The following is a 21,734-nucleotide window of genomic DNA, read 5'->3' as shown; positions in this document are numbered from 1 at the left end:
TGTAGAGATCTCTTCTTGTACTCACATAATAATCTCTGGGCAGGAGGGTCAGATTTTTGAGCCCCTCTGGGGCAGACGCCGTCAGCAGCCCTGCAATCTCTCACATACGAGGTAATGGCGGTCCACAGATGTTTTCCTATCTATACACAGGGGGATCTGGCCGCAGCCGGGCCTCACCTCTGCTCAATGTTTTCTTCTAGCAAGTGTTAGAACAAACAGGAAGTGCGAGCGCCAACGGAAAGTGTCGTACAAAGCCCCCACGCTGGCTGATCATCTCTGTATTACGGTGGTTTCAGTGTATACTCACATCCCCTTGGTGTCTCTCTAATATCATGACCACAATGCTCACATCCACACCTACACGCACATCTGCATCTGGAGACTTCTTCATGATACCGCACGCACATGGCCTCCTCTATACATACATGCAGGCCAGTATCATGCCCTAGGCCAGGGATGACAAATGTATAGTCTCCATACACATCTATATTCCCATTACAAGCAATCTATTGTAGAACTACAAGTCTAGGCAGGCTTGTAACACGAGAGAGTCGCTGCCCATTGTCTGCCAGCTTTACTAGGCTTTGCATGATAAATATCTCACACTCAAACATTTGCACAATACGATATTGATCTACAAACTTGTGAGGGATCCCATGATGACAGCGCCTGAACACGCATCATTCCCTCGCACATGATTCACACAGGACTGCTGACATTATAACCCAGCAAGGCAGACTAAATGCTTCAAGGGTATATCCACAAGATGGATGTGTCATAAATGACCTCGCTGGGACCTACACCAATGTCTGTGGGGGTTGGGGGGTGAAGGATAGATGAATGTGCAGATGTGTGGCTTCTTCTATAGGGATTACAATAATAGTAAGACTAAAGTGCAAGTATATATAACTATAACAGCCCCAAGACCCTGACCCCATGAGCTTGCAGATAGTCTTGTCCAACAGGGAACATAAAAAGAAGACTTCAACTTCTATGTGCGGAGCCACAATGGAGGCTATCCACTAGTGTAACGGGAGAGCAACTCTGCTTGCTATGAACTCAGCTGACCTTGTACCTGTATAAACTGACATCAGAGGAGGCCATGTCATAGTAGAGACTAATGGCAGCCCCGCTGAGAACGCCTCCCATTGTTCTCGGCTATGTCGCTACCTGTGACATGGATAATTGGATGTTATTACAGGTCAGGTAGATATTGGTGTTGTGTCACATGAAACCTATAGACACAGTCACTGTGTAGCAGGTCAGAGGCGTACCTACAATGCGGGGAGGGTGCGCGCCGTCCTTATCAGGGTGTACAACCAGCACTTTAATTACAAGGCCTCGGGTAGTTTCCTGCAACTTGATAGAAAGCATGTGAGTCTCAGAACATCCTCCATGTCTTCAGATCTGCTAGTAAAAGACTAGCCAGCAGACACATAAAAACTGGTTGCGGCTTTTGAGGTTGGGAAGGTCTGAGGGGGCCAGAGTGCATCTTGAAGAGGCTATTTAATTTTTTTTTTTTTTTTTTTTTTTAAGTTTAATCAGGCTGTTGAAGGTCCATGAACATTAAAAAACAAAACAAAACAAAAAAACAGCAACTACTGTAGTAGCAGGTCCAGTCTTCAGGTTAGAAGTCCACGGGCTATTTGTGACAGGTGACCACTGCAGCCAGTCTCGGGACTCAGCTGTCACCTCTTCACGAATGGCACATCACAGCAGTCACGTGCCAATTGTGAAGAGGTCACCCAGCACAAATGCTATATCAAACCTGATGTCAATCTGGAGACCGATAGACTGGAAACAGCAGCCTGGGAGAGGAGTATCAACATTGAATGAATAAAACAAAAAGTGCTGGAGACGCCCTATAAGTCTATAACAAGAGTAAGAAGCAAGAGGTTATACATTAGAGCTTAATACTAGCCAGCAATACTGACCCTTACTACATAATATATATTCCCGTGGATATGCCATACACGTCCATGTTGAGGATGAACCTATAAAATTCTGCACCTAACCATGAGGTGACAAAGCTGACCACAAATGCAGAAATGTATATTTTAGTGGCTTATCCATAAATAATTTCAGACCAAAAACCCTAAAGGGCTGATAATAGCAGTGTTCTGGCATAGGAAATTACCCTTTACAATTTTTGCTTCCATACATCTTCCTTGGTGCTGCAGTGGGGCAAGCTCTGGTCATAATCAATCTCCTTCCCCCTCCGGCAGCTGATAGTATAGTCCCTTCTTACTTATATCCCTGACAAGCAGAACAGAAAGTCATTTCTATTGCTGATGTGCCATAATCCCAGGATCACTCCAAAGAGACCAGGCTATAGGGAGAACGACTGAGCATGTGCGTCCACCAGATCTCAGCTCATTAGATGGATATACACATCTGCACATATCACAAGTACGTGTCATAACTATTCATGGTACCTTTATCATCATATTAATGGTAAACATTGTTTATTTTGTATGATCTATACAATGCCTAATATATTTAGTGGTCAGTCATCCCCAAACCTACCAATGTACTTTGTATCACTGCACACAAAGCCTAGGGAATGATGAAACCTCCGGCAGATTGCACAACTTACTTTACCTGCTGAAATGAACTCCGGCCTTCATGAGGTAACAAGAGCAGATAGCGCTGGACCTTCACCGTATCGGTCCTTTATGACTAGTGGAGATTATACAAGTCGTGCCACATTCCTTATAGTTCCTCAGTCATGGAAAGTAAAGAATAATAAGCTGACATTCCCCATGATCTATAGCGTGACACGGTGACAGCTCCCAATAGTGCCTTATCAGCCTTCTATACAGTGAGCGCTGGATGAATATCACCATAACAGCAGGTGCACCGTGACCCCTCTACCCAAACCGATGGCGTGTAACAGCTGCGCGGCTTCACTGAACCTGTTCCTCAACTGTCAGCCGGGTATTTATAATGTGTCCTCAGCTATGAAGCGTGTTTGGGTAACACAGTACGCTACTATTACAAGTGGGCATCAAAGCCGCTCCAGAAACAACAAAGCTAGCGGTCCTGTCGCTTAGGAATTTGGGAGGTGGCACCCTAGTGGGAAAGGCCTCTATAGGCTGGTATCACAAGGGTGTATATTACTCTAATACGGAGACCCACCAAGCTGAAAGAAACCTGCTAACGTAGCTCTGGGTACTAGAGACGTGGGACCAGTCTGACCACACGCCTGTGACCCAAAGTTATGACCCTATTAGATGAGGTTACTGGACCCCAACCCCCCGGCCAGGATAGGATCCATCAGCTGTATGTAGCCCGGGCCAAACGATCACGTAATATATCTGAGGGCCGCCCAACTTCTCTCCAATGGCTGATAATGATCGGGCAGGTGGATTTCAACTATCCAGAAGTGTCAAGTGGTGTCTCCATTGCAAATGTCTACGAGATGGTCCATTTAAGTGGTGTGCCCAGAGTGGTCTCCTCTGGCGTGGACAGTCTCCTGACTGTCACGCAGAGAAGAGACAAGGGCTCGGGTAGTGTACAATGCAGAGAGCTATGGGCACTGCACATGAAGGGGCCACTGCCTTGGCAATATGGGCTGGTAGGAGTATTAAAACATGAATTTCATGGCCATCCCCCATATAAGAGGATGAAGAGTCAGAAATGCTGACACATTCCCTTGACAAACGGCTGGTGATTCCCGCCTTCTTATTGAATGGGCAGCGCTGGTCCCGAAGGGGCACCTACAAGCAGCGGTCCTGGGCATACAAGGAATGACACTAAGCAATGCTTGGCACATCTCATTACCGATCACCATACTCTGCCCGCAGTGACATGACAGTCTACACAAATGCTCTAGGGACCCTGACAATAACAGTAGTATGTGGTAAACACTTGGGCAAGGAGATTTTAGAAATTGCTCACCTTGCACAAACATGTTTTGCTCAGATGGGGTGCAGATGGTAACACAACTTGAATATTTCGGCTCCTGCAATGTCTTTGGGCCGCCTTTATTTGCGTGACAAGGCCTCTACATGTTTACAGAGCAGCTTTACTTAGGATTTTTGGCCACGTCTGCCAGCAGATTAAGCAGAACGCTCATTACCCAGCTGGCACACACGCGGGCATACAATTATGTCAGTCATTATCTGCTGCAAGTGTCAGCAACTACAAGACCCAGATCCATCCTTACTTGTAAGAAGAGTCACAAGAAGACCAGCTCAGCAACATCATAACAGGTTCTACCACCACTGCAGCAGGCCAGTCAATGAAGACCGCGTGCTGAAGGACTTGCACAACTCCAGTGACGTGTCCGACCTTTCATCGAGAACATTATAGCTCAGTGTAACTGGTTAGAAGCACATGGGACTGGTACAGAACCTATTCACCACGCCAACATCATAATTAAAAGGGATACAAAGTGTCACTCCGAATAATTTATCATTAGGTTTCTTATAAACATCACTAAAACGGCATAGAAATGATGAAATATTGCTATTCTAATACTGGCCTCTAGATGTCAACACAACAAGCACATGCTAAATAAACCACTCTCGCTTTACAGCCTGATGAAAAACATGTCGTCATCTCATTATCTTATCAGTTTTAGGGGAAAAAAAACCTCCATAATATATTGGCACATCCTGCAACATGTTAAGTAACTGCTTTTTAGTAAATATCTCCCATTGAGAAAACCAGGATGAGAGGTCATTATGATTTTAACCTGTCTAATCATTTGTTTCCTCCACGCCCAAGACGTGTCTTCCTCATTCCTTGGAGACTGCGGAGCCAAAGAAGGTGAGGTTAAGGTCTTAGATGTCTGTGCTCCAGTAATGAACTGAGGCCTGTGCACTCTATGGTCACACTGTTTTACGCCTCCATACTGCACTGTATTCTAGGGGAGACAAATTGCGTATTAAACCATGCCATGTTGCTTTCCATTTTCCTTGGATTCTATACGAATAAGAGAGAAAAAAAAAGAAGCTATCTGCACAGATTTCTATTGCTTCCTTATATAGGACCATGTACACAAGCTTTTACAGGCGCTATACAAAATTCAAATGCCATTAAAATGCATTTTTTTCTCCCTAACATGTAGGTATAGCCTTAAGAAAGGCTATTCTTCTCCTACCTTTAGATGTCTTCTCCGTGCCACCGTTCGGTAGAAATCCCGGTTTTCTTCTGTATGCAAATGAGTTATCTCGCAGCACTGGGGGCGTCCTCAATGCTGCGAGAGAAATCTACAGTGCTGCCTCTATCTTCGCCTGGAATGGCCTCTTCTTCAAGTGCTGGCTTCAAACTTCTAGGCATGCGCAGTTGGCTCTGCCGTCAGGCTTTGGACAAAGCCGACTGCGCATGTCCATGGCCATTTTCTTGTGGCCGCTTACCCCAGCTTACTGTGTTAGCAGCCACAAGAAAATGGCCGCTTATACAGGAAAACTGTCGTGGGCACGCGCAATCTGCTCTGCCCGAGGTCCGACGGCAGAGCCGACTGCGCGTGCCTAGAAGTTTGAAGCCAGCGCCAGAAGATGATGCAGGGAGAGGCCGTTCCAGGCGAAGATAGAGACGGTGCTGGAAATTTCACTCGCAGCATTGGGGACGCCCCCAGTGCTGCTAGAGAACTCATTTGCATACAGAAGAAAACCGGGATTTTTACCGAACGGCAGTGCGGAGAAGACATCTAAAGGTAGGAGAAGGATAGCCTTTCTTAAGGCCATTCCTACGTGTTAGGGAGAAAAAAATTGCATTTTAATGATTGAATCCCTTTAAATTTTGGTATGCAAAAAATGGAAATAAATCAACCATGATGTAAAACTATTGTCTTTTTGCACTGGACACCATAAGAATATATGTAGATATACACCACCAAATGTAACTATTAGGGATATGTGTGCATGTCATAGTTTTTACCATCATTCCATGCAGTGAAAATACAGGTGCCTGTCTCTTTAAGGATTCAGAAATCCTGATTCCTTTCCTGCGCCCGCCCTCCCTCCCTATAGTACTTGTTCTAGGAACAGTGAGAGGGGTACATAAATAAATGAATACCGACCAGTGTTTTATGAAACATGACTAGGGCTTGGGTGGAATTACTTGAAGTTCCCAGCAGATGTCTGGCCGGGAATCAGGATTCAGAGCACACACTTGGAACATTTCGGCAGCAGCTACTACACACATCTATTCCAAAGAAGTGCAGCTGCTGCGGGAAGTTCTCAGCGAGCTCTGCGGGAGACTCAAAACAGACCCCATGGAAGCTGGGGAACATTACATGTCTGTGTATATATGTGCCTAGATATAGGCTTGGGATATAGCAGACGGCCTGAAGGGAGCGAAATGACTGACAGGGAGACCGGAAATTGCCACTTCCAGGGGCTTATATACCCCTATAAACTGGTTTAAAGGATTATTTCTCCTTTACTCTGACCACAATTTTACACAACACTTTCAGTTCGCTTTCAAGGCAACACCTGGCCAAGTGCACCCAAAAACGCACATGTCACGGGGTCCAGGAAGCTGAGATACATGGAGTTGTTTGACACCATCCTTGCACTGAAGATTTTAAAGGGAAAGTGCACCTAAAAATAAGTAATACGAGCAAGGTTGTGGAGGCTAGCTTTGGAAAAAAGCTAGACTTCAAAATAAAATGATATTTTATGACACAATTATGAATATTACATAATATAATTAGATACATTGTTTGTTACATATTTACTTTCATAGGACTTCAATCACTGGATTTTTTTTGACCATGGCAGCCAGCCATTTATAAAGGAGTCAGAGTCCGGGGGGTAAAGTACTACTGATCTGTTCCAGTTTAGGTTGGGAATATGACAAGAGGATGGGATTCAGCCCAAAGGAGGGGGGAGGCTCCTGCTGCAGCCAGCTGTCTTATAGCCACACTTACGATTGATCTGGCTTATACTACTAAGTTTAATTTGCAACATTAGAAAAGATGAGATAAAAGTAGATTACAGAAGAAAGTTCCTTTTTTTTTTGGTAAATGCTCTATGTTTAGTCAACAGCCTTGTGTCCTCCGCACATTTGACATGAGATACGGTGTCACTTGACCAGGATGAGTTGCAGTATTGGGCACAGTGGTTCACAGGAGCTCTGGTTGGACCGCCACCAATTAGACAGCCTATCCTAAAGACAGGCCATCAATTTATAGTCCTGAATAGAAAGCTTTAAGCAAACAATCCTGGCTCTGGACACTGTGCACATTGGACTCATTAAATAATGATGATATATAATAAAGATGAGATATATAGAATGGTAATACTAGTTATACAAGCATATGCTAAATACTGAAAAGCTCTACATCACTGTCTTATGACTCAGGAACTACGAACAAAGTTCACTATAAAAATAAAAAATATTGCAAAAAGTTGCCTATTAGAAATACAATCTAATAAGGTTTGCTACTTTCTATTCACATCCAAAATTGTTAGTGTCGGGTTCAAGCAATGAGCAGCCATTTTAGACTCTCCTCCTCACCACCCACTTCTAGGGACTGTCACATGAGACGAGTCTCATTGAGACATACCCCGATCCCACAAGTCTCTAAGAACATGATGTGGTAGCACCTGCTACCAGTCTCGTATATCACTCCAGATGCCATAGCCATGTCTATGCCAGAGAAGGCTGTGGATATACAGAGACCACCCATACCAAGAAAGAAAGTTGCTGAACAGCCAGTTCTTGTTTAGGGATTGGAGTCAAGGAGCAGTCGCTTGTGACACAACTTACTCTCGCTTTTCTATTCTTGACTCACTGGGCAAATTCAGAATGAATTTCTACCTTGTGCTGGCTAACCGGATAGGGAGGTTTACAACTCGTAAAGGTTACTATTAGTCAGCAATATTTACTAGCACACATCATTGCTGTTCCTTAAAGGGAATCTATCAGGACAATTTGGGACACTAAGCCACCCACACGTCCTTATAGACCAGGGGTCTAGTGTCCCAAATTGCCCTGTTATAATGTCATCCACACCTTCTATATATATATATATATATATATATATATATATATATATATATATATATATATTTTAAAAGCTTTAAACTCGCCCTGCTGTTGTATTTGCATCAGTTCCTTACTGAAGCCAGAGGAGTGTACCTTGGCTTCAGTGCGCATGCGCCATACCTCCAGCACTATAAGTCTTCACCTTCACTAAAGAACTGCACAGGCACCGGGAGCACCAGAGACAGGTCTAATATACAGTTGTACAGTTTTGTGTTCCCAGGGACCTATAAAGAGAAGGCTGGTTATACAATACCACTACTAGGAGAATATTTTCTGGATGTGGAATTTTCCAGCCCTTCTATTAAGTCACAGCATTACTCTGCACACTAAACAGTTAAGAGCCAGACATGTAGGCGTACGCAATGTCAGTCACCTGGGGTTGTACGCTCTCTACAAGCCAATGTCCCCTTATTGACCTTAAAGTATACACCATGTCTTCGTCATAAGGACGTTCTTTAAAGAGTAGGCTACCTAACTGTGCATATAAATATTACAGACATACTGTGGGACCAAATCAAGAGAGAGAAAAATTATATGAGGGGTAATCTAAGAAAGTCAAGGAGAAACATAAATCTTGTGCAGGGCCCTCGGTCATGTGTCACATAGGATGTCTGCCAAATTCTCGAGCTGTCACATGCTGTCTAAACTCACACTTTCACCCTCTATATTTAGTGTCTTACCCAGTTTAATAATTAACACGCTTCTTACATGGATAGACCTGACGCTCCTCCGCTGCCGATTATTCATTAATCTTTCAGATGAAACTTACAAGTGAGGACGCTGTGTACATGGAGGCTCAACAACAACTTTACTATGTATACTATGATACTGAGCTAAGACAAGAGAGTCCAAGCACAACACAGTACAAAAACTGCAAGAGCACAGCCATAAAAAAAATATAAGGGCAACACAGTGGCTCAGTGGTTAGCACTGCAGCCTTGGGTTCAAATCCCGCCAGGAACAACATCTGCAAGGAGTTTGTATGTTCTCCCCGTGTTTGCGTGGATTTCCTCCCATTCTACAAAGACATACTGATAGGGAAAATGTACATTGTGATCCCTATATGGGGCTCACAATCTACATTTAGAGGAATAAATGTGTATATATATATATATATATATATATATATATATATATATATATACATACATATACACACACACACAGACGCACACCAACACTTCTCCTCTTCATCGTCTCCTTTCCTTTCGTCTTACTTTGCCCAAAGGTGAGAAATATACATAAAATTATCCTTTGTGTATCCCAGAAGATCAGCCATATCCCCTCTTCTCCTCCTTAATCTAGTGTCTGGCTACACAACATCTAGCGGGGGTCTGCCCCTCTTTGCAGTAAGGTAAACTACTATTAGACACAGTCATTTTTACAAATCCCCCTCCTCTAGCCACTAAAGATGTAACAGATCAGAAGGATACAGTCAGAGGAGATTACTGGACCCAAAATCAAGAGATTTAGGAGGTGGAGAAGCTGAAGGACCCTCAGTCACGAAAGCCGTCCCGTCCTGCCAGCCCCCCCCCCAGTTATCTGTGCTCAGCTCTAAGGATGAGGCTTCCTCATACAAGGGTACAGTACAAAACCACTACTATCCATGTAAACAACCCAGATTGTAGGCTTGAGAGCATTTAGGTCATTTCGGTTTTGTTCCCTTCTGTACACATAAGCCTGTGACTCATAACTGCGTATTATATAAAGAATATAGATTTCTGGGATTATACAAGCAACCAAACGCAGATGCGGAGGGTATTACACAAGGAAATTATACAACCTGAACTCTGCGTCCTAGATATTAGAAAAAGGAGTGGGAAAGTGTCTTTAGGCACACAAAAAAGAATGACGTCCGTGGATAATCGTGAATCTATTATGTGAAGTGTTCCTATCATTATCCCTGTACAACTGCCCACAGAAACCTTGGCCCTACAAGCCGGGCTTATCAGACACGAGCAGGAGCGCGTGCGCCTCAGATACAGCAAGTCGTGGCAGTGGTAAGTCAGGGAAATCCCAGCAGTGTCAACTGGAGTCTGATAAACACCCCAAATTTTTCCTGGACCTCTATCTACAGTAAAGGCACTATTGCACACCAAGGGGAACAAGGGTTAAATGTCCATTTACTTCCCATTTGGGCTGACCATATGTCTATTATAGGGAGATGGGGTGAGATGCCAAACACCTACAGTGCCACTTCCCTACACGTAAAACAAGAGGGCAGCCTATAGGTAACCAATAGTGGAAAAACCTGGCCAAACCTAAGGTCTGCTGACAGCGAATCTGTGGGTTACTTATTCTGCCGTCCGTGCCCTACAGCATAACCCACCAGGCAAGGGTCTGTAATAAAACGGAAAAGAGGATCTGTCTCCTCTCCTGACCTAACGGTCTTTGTATAATCATGTATTGTTCATGGAATAATTCTGCAGCATGGTCACTTCTAAGGGCAGAAAAAGTAGAGGAATTTGAAGCAGCCATTGCTCAAACAATGGGGTAGAATCATCATTCCCTACAAGCCAAAATATGGCATAGACTGAAGATATTGAGGCGTATGTTTGGTGCAAGGCCCTATCTTGTTACCTGATCCGCATCTAATCCTTACTGTTGCGAATGTAGTGAGTGCGGGGATCAATGAGAAGATTCGGAAACTGTTTTTGTGCTGATAAACTAAACTGTTTGGAATACATAATAGTCTGCAATATTGGCTGCAAATAATTACTGTAAGAAGCGCTGGAATGGTCACCCACTGGTCCGACGTCCTACTGGAAGGGACATTTAGGCTACGTTATCGATGTTCATTACAGTCATAGGATGACAGTAGCGGACATTAACTGTAGCGGAGTAATAAACATACACTGAGCCCCTGGTCTGTGTCTGTTCTCATTGACTCTAACGTATACGACATGACAGACACTTTCTTCCAACAGCAAGATAAAAAACAAAACCCAATTGATGGAAGAAAGCCTCCGTCACGTTTTCTTACATTGGGGTGAATACAGACGGACACCAGATGGAGGGGCTGTAATGGATGAGAGCAATAGGCCTTAAATAAAGATAGTGTGAACCTGCTCTTAGTATGTTGCTGGTTTTAGTTAATCCGTTACAGGGATAATGGAGCAGAGATGCGACCCTCTGAACACAGATAGCAGCCCTGATCAGCCAGGACCTCCCTGGAATTATCTGATCTGACCATTGCTACATGGGGAAGCTACGCCAAGGAAGAAAGAACTTCTCCGATCATGCGAAAGGCCACATTTTGTACAAGACAGTTGCAGAATTTGGATCAAGATCCAGATTATATGCTTGAAGCAATTGAAAGCCAAGAAACTGGAATCAAAAAATGTGCCTGGGGAAAGGTTAAAGCCCCGACCAAATCTTCTCACTTCACGCCGTCTGTGTGGCTTGCGACACAAACCTTGAGGCAAAGATGAATCATCTCAGGCTCTCCATGCCGTTCTGTCTTGTACAGTAAAAACAGGTACTCGGAGAACAACAGAAATAAATATATAGTTACTAGGTAACTATCCAAATCTCCTGCGGACATTGTCATAGTTACTGGGGTAGGGGGGATAACGGGCAGAGCGCCGGAGAGCGCCGCCAACATCTCGTTCATAAAACGCACTAATGATAAAAGAGGCTCTTTGTGTAAATCTATTCTTTACACATATCACGACCTGTATATTTCAGCTCCGCTACCATTCAAGAGCTTTTATGCTCAGTGAGCAAGGCTGCCGTTTTGATGTGATTGAGGATGGCAGTATAATTTTGGTCTCCAGAAAGTCCAGGCACTGATCCAAGAAAATACAAGTCAAGGGAGCAATCATGACAGAAGAATAATAACCTGGAGTTGGGGAGGGGAGGCTGGTGCGGCAGACTGGGGGATGGAGGGGATATCTGGTGTTCTTTTTAATGTAGCTCTCTCGCCAACTTCATTTTGCCCCATTGCTTTTGGAAAAAGCAAAGTGATAGGGAGGTGACGGCGGAAGAGGACAAAGACTTTAGTCTTTCGGAGTGTCGTGGAGCCGCGCGGTGCTTGGTGATGCGGCTTTGACACTGTAACCTCATGCTTCCTGCCATAAAATGTAACATTCTATAGGAAGCTCGGAGACCGGAGCTGGAATATGACAGTACACCGGTTATCAATTTTGCATTTCTAAGAAGAATAACAGAGTAACAAAACGACACCGACATGTGAAAGGACGTTTCAGGATTGTCATTTAATGAAAAACAGAAAAATATATTAAAACTCACTTTTTTGAGACTTAAATATCTTTACGATAGGTTACCTGTATCTGAACGGAGGGGAACAAACACCCGAGACCCCCTGACGATCAGCAGTTTAAAGAGGCCAAAGTGTTCAGGTGAGCGCAGTGGCTTCACTATATACCAGGCACAGAGGTGTACACCGTATAGGGGGCAGTGCTTAGTATTTTGGCTCAGTCCCTTACACGTGAATGAACTGAGCCACCATACGACAAATGAATGGGATGTCACTAAACCGTGGGGACCCAGGTGTCAGACCCACACCAGTCAGATACGGATGACTTATCCGAAGGACAAGTCATCAATTTCTCACTGTCTGAAAACCCATGTAAAGCTACATGCACACGACTGACTGAACAGGGGAGGGGGGGCTCCGTTTCACTCCATTTCAATGTCCGGAAACAGTATAGGACCTGCTCTATAATCATGGGAATGGAGCACTGGACTCATCCCCCCCCCCCTTTATCAGGAGGGCCTCAACCTGCACAAGTGCATGAGGCCTAACACCTACAGTTTTACATCTGTCGACCCCAAAAAGGGAATTATAACCCCTTGGATAACCCCTTAACAAGATATAAAGAGAGCTTAGAGTTAAGAGAAACATGGATGGCAGGTTATTCTGACCACATCATGAATAGCACATCTGCTGGTTTTTATATGGACACAATGGAACATGGTAAAACCGGCCATGTTCCAAGGAAAGTTGGCCGACTGAAAACACCCCAATAAAAAACAAAAACAAAATCAAACCACAATAAAAGCCCTGCACCTTTCCATGGATTCCAACTCCTGTCCTATAGTGAAAACCAAATGGTAAAGGACCCCCCAATGCAGGAGGGGCTGAGCCATAGAGGTGCGCTACACTAATCTTCTTCCTCTCTATCTTGTTTGTTTGCTTTTCCAGGCACTTCAACAAATCTGCTCACAAGGAAAACAGATGATGTAAACTCCCAGGAGGCAGCCATTCATTTAGCTTTAGTTTCTACTCCCAACGCCCCGGTTAGCACAGATGTCCCTATCCTCGGTTCAGGCAGCAGTGACTCCGCTGTGACCCTCCGCTTACTAATCAGCTCACATTTAATTATTCCACAGCTACAGAGCTCAGAGTCTTACAATATCCCTATACCATAGTCTTCAGGCCTTCTGTAATACCGCCAGACCCATTACTGCTGTGGTGGACCATTACTTCCAGCTCATCTAGAAGAAGCCCCTTCCAATGACGTCAGGGGCTGCAGCTGCACCCACAAGAATCTGGAGAGATAAGTACTTTCGGTAAATGCTTGATATTGCACAAGGAGATTTTCCAGCACAAGGCTCCAGTTCTGGCTTATTTCAAGGGAGATGATACAGCCAAGAAAATCTCAGACCTGGACAAGTCTTGGTTGTCTAATATCCTATATTAGGACAGTCATCTGATGCTCTCCAAGGCTAATGTGTACACATCAATGATAGGGCGCTCATGACTAGAACCGAGCAGGCCCTAGTGTTGCCTGTGAACAGTGGTTTTAAGCAGTCAGCATCAAAGTTTGGGTCAGACCCTGCATTTCGCAAATGAATGAGGATTAACATTTATAAGATTTTATCGGGTAATCGGCTGTGACATCACAACCTGAGATCGGTCAGATAATCTACTGTGACATCATAAATGACATTCAGTCGGGTAAGATGCTGTGACATCACAAGCTTTGTCAAGTAACTACTATGACATCACGTGTTTTGTCATCAGGTAAGCTGCTGTGAAACGGCAATCAGTAGCAGTAACATGTTGTCAGCGATGGACCTACGATGTGTCCTCCCACATTAGGATTGGAAACCATGGGGTCCACACACTAACCTTGCACAGAGTCCTCTGTTGTCCGTGCCTGACCTCTGTCATGACGTACAGCCATCTTAAAACCTAGTAAACACGGCTACCACTGGAATATGGCTAGATAACAAAGGCATGTCATCTCCGGCCTTGTAGTCCGGCACCGGAGCATCCCCAGCAGGCCCGTACCTCCGGTAAGATCACACTGTGCAGACAAGCATTCAGCACATGCTGATGCAAAAGATATAAGAGAGACAATCTCGCCGGCCTGTTGCCGACTAATTTATTTGCAGCGCTTCATTTACACAAGGGGATGGCATAGATTGCAAAATTCGTGTCAGCATTCCTGCTGTGGAAGCGCTAACAAAACAACTATCCTCAGATAACCCCGCAGTTTATGGAGAAAGCTTTGAAGTACAATAGGACTCGGAGGATTTGAGTCAGTGAATAGGAACACTGGCACAGAATGAGTTTTCAGCACATTATAGGTGCAGCGCCATTCTAGACAAGAAATGACATTTCATTCTAAATCCTCGCTCCCCGCAGAGATGGCGGACAGCACCGTACACTTCTCTGGCAGTTAATTCTTAATTAAGAATGATTACGGCCGCGCCGTCTTCCAAGGCAAAAAAATCGCATCATTAATTTTTCAATATTTCCGCTGCAGCAGGATTTAGGGGGTTTTCTTACTCATGAAGATGTACATCAGATGTGGTGAGTTATATGGCGCCGGTAGGAACAGGCCGCTTCTCCTCTGCTACACTGATCGGCCACGACGGGTCTGATCGATAAAATTGGACAACTTTGCTGTTAAACGGGCAAGACGCCATTTTCAACTCTGACACGTTCGGCTACCCTGCCCTGAATCAGGTATGTATTAGCCCGATAGTCTGTTGGTGATGACATCACTTCTTATCAAAATGATGATATAATAATGACTCAACCTCTATCCAGTGGATGTTTGCATTGGGTGTAAGGCCCTGTTCACACCTGGGTCAGCATGCAAAGCTATTCTTGTCAAAATGACCGACTACATGAAGAAACCCCAACGGACCCCGATGTAAGTCAATGGGGTCTGTTGTGATGAATCCTGCACAGAGTTGTGGCTGTCGTCCATCACCTGAGATGTGAACAGCGCCTATAGCAGTGTGGTAGGCATCATCTAATGCACATGGGGTCCTCTCAAATCTATGAGGGCAGATGTTGGGACAGATCGATGCCAAATTCTGAGGCTTTAGTTCACAGGGTGATAAGTCGCCTCCGGATCAGTCCGGGAGTAACTTTTCCCCCTCTCCCATACTGTACATACGCACCACTCACCAAGCCAAGCATGCATGCGGAACGAGTATTTAGTCAATAGCGATATCACCGCATAGACTATAAAGGGGTCTGTTGGGTTTTCTTGCACAATTTCCACCAGTATTATATTGAAACCAACAGAGAGAAAAGCTGCAGCAGGATTTGAGATGGAATCCTGCTGCAAAAAGCTTGCCGATTTGTGATGGAATCTGTGGCACAGTTTCTTACGGAGACTCCTACATAGATGTGAACCAAGCCTTACACTCCAGATTTCTGATGCACTTTGCGCTAGGACGACACCTGGAGCAGATGTAAGCCTAACCATAGCATATAGCGCCATCATCCAATACACTATAGACTGCATATATAACTAACATCTCTGCTCTGTACAAAGGTCACATCTATGGCTACTGTAAATAGTCAAAGATCACTCTCATTTGCTTAACCATACATACGCCTACTACTCAATAATCCTTCCCAAACCCTATTATTTTGCATACAAGTTGCAGCAGCCAGCTAACCTCAGGGTATTTGTCTTTGGAAATAATACACCAGGCTGTGTTAACCATTACACTCCCAGACAAACATGGCTGGTACCCACGAGGATTGCTTAAGTCATGAAAAGATGTGTTGGAGTTAACCCCATGGTGTACAAGAACATGGCTCTGAAGATCTTTCTACTCCCACAAACCTATAAAGCAGCAAAATGATATGTCAACACAATTTCAGGAGGGGAAAGTTAGTTTTGGTGGCGCAGAAGTTTCATCCAACTTGTGTTCCAGGAAGAAACCTCTGTGGCTTCCATAATGTAAAGAGTTTTGTAACACAAAGGACTGACACAATCCAGTAGCTGAGGTCTCCTCAGATAAACACGAGGTCACTTAAGGTCTTAGATGCCAAGAGAGACCGGAAAAATACCAACAAAATAAATACATACCTTGTGATTTTCCCAAGAGCCACCAGAAGAAGACCACCTCTATAGAAGATACATTACCGGTGGGGGACCGTCTACATGCTCACTAGGAGCATATCATATATAAAAGACACAGCTCAGCAGAGAATGACAATGAGATCCTAAAGGAGTGTGACCTTCACCAGACGGACACTGCTCCTCTGACCTAACAATCGGTGGGTTTCTCCAGACCTCCACCAATACTAGCCTCTAACAAGTCACAATAAATTCTGTACCAATACTATGGTGCTTGAGAACAATGACCAGATAGGAGAGCAAATACATGTCTACACCAGTGTGATGTTCCATTATAGGCCGTGACAACCACTCAGGCCAAGTTATTTTGGACTTCTAGGAAGACCCTTCTCACTGTAAAATACAACTCTGCTCTGTCCAGAAAAAGAAACAGGAAAAGCGAAGTCAGCAGCGTGATACACAAGATGACATGAGAGTAAGGTCAGCGGGACTGGACGACTACTTCTTGTGAATAGGGTGTGCCAACGTGAGATCTTTTAAAAGGGTTTTCCAGGACTTGTATATTGATGACCTATCATTAGGACCCCCCACCAATCAGCTGGGTGTTCACTGAACAGAGTGCTATACATGGCATAGGACGTGAGTGGGACTGAGCTCCCGCTGTACCACATAACCAATCACCATCGGCACAAAGAAGCGGCCACTAGGCTTTTTAAAGAGGTCTTGGGTGTTGACACCCCCCCCCATGGATCATACACCACCCTAAGGATAGGTTAGTAATGTCCAAGCCCCACAAAACCCCCAAAGACTAAGGGAGACAAGCTACAGCCAGATATCTGGTGTGGACCTAAGGGCCTTTTCCACACTCGGCTGTAGGACCACTTGCTTCCGTCCAGGTTATCCATGTTGACAGGATCAATGGTCATCTTTGTGCTTTCTCCCCTTGCAATATCCTGAATGAATACAAATCGCCTATGGACAAGGAATTAGCTGACAGAACAGATAAGGGCGCAGTAATATAAATAGAGTGCGATCTTATCACTGGCTGAACTGGGGCACAATGAAAGCTTCCAGGACCCACAAGCGAGGGGCACAATGTTTCCCCATTTGCTTTATCAACTTGGACTCTGCTCAACCTTGTTGCTGAAGCATTTTCTGAGCTCCAAACCTTCTCCTGATCGGCAGCGTCTCCTCCCAGTTACAGCGTTAAATATAACTGGGCCACCAGTCAAGTGCAGGCAGCAATGATAACATGAGCCGGTAATAAAGTCGATTTTATTACCTCCATAATTATGTGCCAGCAGACAGGCCCACGGATTATTTAGATTAAAGCCAGCACGTAGCAGCACTTTACAACAGCTGCAAAAGTTGCTGCTCTGAGAAACCTTAGACGTTTTGTGACTTTGTAATTGTTTAACTACAGCCATATTTTGCAATATGACATTTAATCCTATGATAAGCCTGACGTATTAATATTCTAACTCTGGGTGAAATTTATAGCAAATATGTCAATATTGTGGAGGAAAAGAAAAAAAAAAGGAAACTGGAAATGGTTACAGGGCTGGAATAGTCTAATCCTTCTGCCAGCGACGCAAAAAAATTCCATCTGCTAAATGATTCCAGGCTGCAGGACCGAGTCAGATAAAATAAATGTGCTCATGTAACACTAAGGCTGGGTTCACATCTGCGTTAGACACTACGACGATTTTAGGTCTGTTCTCTCTGCCGGTTTTATACAGAAACCCGACCGACCTTATTTTAGTCTGTGGGGTCTGTGGGTAATTGCTTTTTTTTAGTGGATGGGCTCTCCGTTGTGCAGGTCCCCATACAGGTGCAAACAACAGAGATGCTGGAGTAAGAGGTTAATGGGAAAATCTGCGTTAGCATGAAAACTCTGCGTATAATCCCCCTGAAAATGCATCGAACTGTGCATAAAGTGTCAATGCAACCCTATGGATGTGTCTGGGAGAGTAAAAGTGACTTGAAACCCCTAAACTGCTAAAACTTGCACCGAATCCACCTAATATTGTGCTAGTCGGGACTCAGATGCAGGTTGCAATAACGGGAATTTAGCTTGACACCCTTACACTACTAGACAGACTAGGTCATAAGAAAAGGAATCTTACATGACACCCCTTACACTACTGGAGCTCATATTAAAACTACTTAAGATTGTGATTGTTGGGACTCAGAATCAGATCAAAATTTTGCAAGATTCCTGTTCTTGTGACCTGGGTTTAAGTCCCGGCAAGGACAACCTTGAGCAGTTTTGATGTGAGCTCTATTAGTGTATGGGGTATCATGCAAGATTCCCATTTCTGTGACCCAGATTCGAGGCCCGGCTTAAATAGTGGTAGACTAGGCTAGGACTATGGGGTAAGTTTAGTGTCACGTAACCAAAGCCAGCAATAAACAACTACAATAGTATCGGCTGAGAGTCACACTGTGCTACACGACACTATCAATACAAAATTACCCAGACCGGGTACACGTAACGTAATAATGAAATCTTACCAGTTCCTTCCCACAGTGCCAACTATTGCGGCATGTCCCTAAACCTGTTCCTGCCCGTACACTACATACCAGGAGGGACACACTGCTGCTATTGAGAGCTAGAACCAGGAACACTGCTGAGCTGAACACACACATGCTTATGTTTAATAAGGAGGGAAAAAAACCTGGCCACCATGCCAAGGGTGGAGATCATTTAGAAACGAGGCAAGGATTGAAAACAGACAGAGAATACGCCAGAGCCCTCTCACGCATATGGGAGTTCCTCCAAATTTTAATTGAGCCTTTAGGCGGGGAGACCTTGTTTTCTCTTTAGGCTACTAGATTCGCCCTTGTTTTATTGGTGACTCTTCACACAGGGATTTCCTATTGTATATTCTTATAGCGTTACATAAGCAGGTTGATGGTGCTGACGTGTAGCCCGTAGCAGCACAGGAGTCACAATACTTAAAGGACTTGTTACCGATTTATTCCCCTTAAAGGCAGATTGGAGCAGATTTTGTCATAACGTTGTTATGCTGTTCCTCTGTTATTCTTCTGAAATTTCCAGTCTGAATAACAACTGAATCTGTCCATTACCCATTGTCAAAAGGGCGTGTTTCTACAGAGACAGCTCTGATTGGACAGTGACGGCGACACCCACACGAGGTCAGAAATTTCTTATGGGAATAAGAGAAACGGAATAACGCAGAGTTAGGGGACATTGTAATGTAGCGGTAGTCACATGCCGCCAACACTCCGCTTATATGCAACTGACAACGATTGCACGATATCATCATATAATTACGTCATCAATGGTGGCTGCTTGTGGGCGGGGCTTCCATTGCATGCAGTTCCCACAACGTAAGAATATCGCCTTACACAGAAAATACGTCCATGATGTTATAGTATGGGCAATGCAATAAAACAACGACTGTCAGAACTGCCGAAAGGACATCTCTTAAGAAATGAGTTCTGCAGCCCTCACAAAGCAACAGAAAAATCCCACAATAAACATTACAGACCACCTCAACGCACACAAAATGCAAGAACAGGTCTACAAATGTTGTAACAGACGCTGGCGCGCCAATGTAGCACCTTTATCCCTCGTAAGGTCTCCAGTTCATTACGTGGTAGCATGTTGCAATGTCTTATCGCCGCTGTGATATGTAGGTATTTGCTTTAAAAGTCCAAGGCCAGGCATAGTAATAACCTGAATATTCAGATGGAACCATTAGTGCCGTATCATGGAAGATCAAGATCAGCAATAGCTGGCAAATAACCGTGCACAGCACAATGTCTTCCAGATGCTAAAGGCTGCAGTCTGTAGTCATGCTGGCATCCATCGCCTTATACTACTATGCTTGCATCACAAACAGACAAATGCCTAAAACACTAGAGACTGTTCTCCTTTGTATCTTATTAGGCTATGTGCACATCTTATTTTTTTGCCATGTCATAAGTATTAATTTGGAACATTCTCCAATATATGGGGGGTGCTACCTTAGCATGTAGTCTACTGCATTCCCTCCTTCAGTCTGTCTCTCCTCACCTTACAGTCTCTTTTCTCTGGCTGTCTCTCCCTCTCCTGGACAGAACAGACAGGCACCCGGCATACAATGAGTAAGCATACCCTTTATCTCGCACTGTGCAGGAAAGCATAGCCTACATAGGGACACCATAACAACAACATATATGTAGCAGTCAATGTCCAACATGTACCTTCGACGTAGCCAAAAACAAGATGTGAACAAATGTTACTCAGAAAAATCAACCAGTTCCCTTAAAATTCTGATTCCTCCTCCAGTTACATACAGCAGCCTACTAAACACACCACAGCCGTGCAGAAAGAAATGTAAGGGTTTGCTCTAAATAATAAGCCCACCAGGACAGTGTAATACATAAGTGACTAAAATAAAAGCCGAGCCAGTTGCCACGACACAGACGCCAGCGTCAGATCTCTACACAGAGACGTTTCTGTGGACATTCTTATCCTCTGTCAGCTATAGTTACAGTAGGGTTTCTGGGACAAACCTAATCCCTCTACTAATCTTATCCATCTGTCACAGGGTGATAAATTACTAGTTCCTTTACGCAACTCATCCCCTAGAAAGCAGAAAGCCAAAAACAGCCGCTAGACCATAAATCATAGGACTACCTGTTTATTCTCCCAATATTCCCTTTAATATCTGTGCGGTAAACAAGCTATCCACCTGAGGGGCTAGACAGCCAACGCATCTAATAATACATCACCCCCTCAGGACGTGCCACCGCCTGGAGACGACGTGTTATTCGCGCCCGTCCTTACCTGATAGGGCTGAAAGGCACTATCTTCAGTTGCAAACTCCAGATGTCTCTCCACTAAAAATTCTATTGCAGTTATGGACTTGTATGCACCGTTCCCAACCAGGGGCTTGAAAGCCTGAAAGGAAAGAAAGGAACATATGTAAGACATCGACTGTACACAAGAAGATCATACAAAAGGGTCAAATAAATGGTCATCAACAGCAAGTAATGCAAAATGTGAACAAAATTGGAATGAAGAAGCATTTCCAGGTGGAGCCTCCATGGAATATCCACAGCACATGTCTAAAAGGACGCCTACTTATTGGAAGAAGAGGGATGGACGGAAATAGGTCCTCCAAGGGGTTCTCATTAATGGCATGAAGGAATGAGGGGGGCAGATGTCTGATGGCTGGAGGTCCAAATCGCAAGTACAGTGGCCCACAAGTTCCCCCAAGTGCTCCTTGTGAATGGAGCAGCGGTGCACATTGCTATACACCAGTCCATACACTTCTATGAGACTATAATCTCTAGCAGCTCCATAGAAATAACCAGAAAGGTGTCTGCTCTGGTATATTACCTCTCCATTCACATGGAGCACTCAGGAGAATGTGCAGTCCATTGTTCTCCTGGTTGCTGGTGGGCCCAGGAATCACTTACCCC

The 21,734-nt window shown here is 44.4% G+C and overlaps 1 protein-coding gene across 5 annotated transcripts in view; it reads right to left on the bottom strand.

The window, feature by feature from the left end:
- JMJD1C (jumonji domain containing 1C) overlaps positions 1-21,734 on the bottom strand; it is a 167,785-nt gene that overhangs the window by 34,686 nt on the left and 111,365 nt on the right. For all 5 annotated transcript variants that reach the window (XM_075257472.1, XM_075257475.1, XM_075257473.1 and 2 more), the window contains one exon: positions 21,097-21,210. In XM_075257472.1, the coding sequence (XP_075113573.1) occupies positions 21,097-21,210 (114 nt within the window). The remainder of the gene's footprint in view (positions 1-21,096; positions 21,211-21,734) is intronic.

This window comes from Leptodactylus fuscus, chromosome 10, assembly GCF_031893055.1.
Source record: "Leptodactylus fuscus isolate aLepFus1 chromosome 10, aLepFus1.hap2, whole genome shotgun sequence".
Lineage (NCBI taxonomy): Eukaryota > Metazoa > Chordata > Amphibia > Anura > Leptodactylidae > Leptodactylus > Leptodactylus fuscus.
The sequence above is the reverse complement of the archived record's forward strand: the minus strand, read 5'-3'. Positions and strand labels throughout refer to the sequence as shown.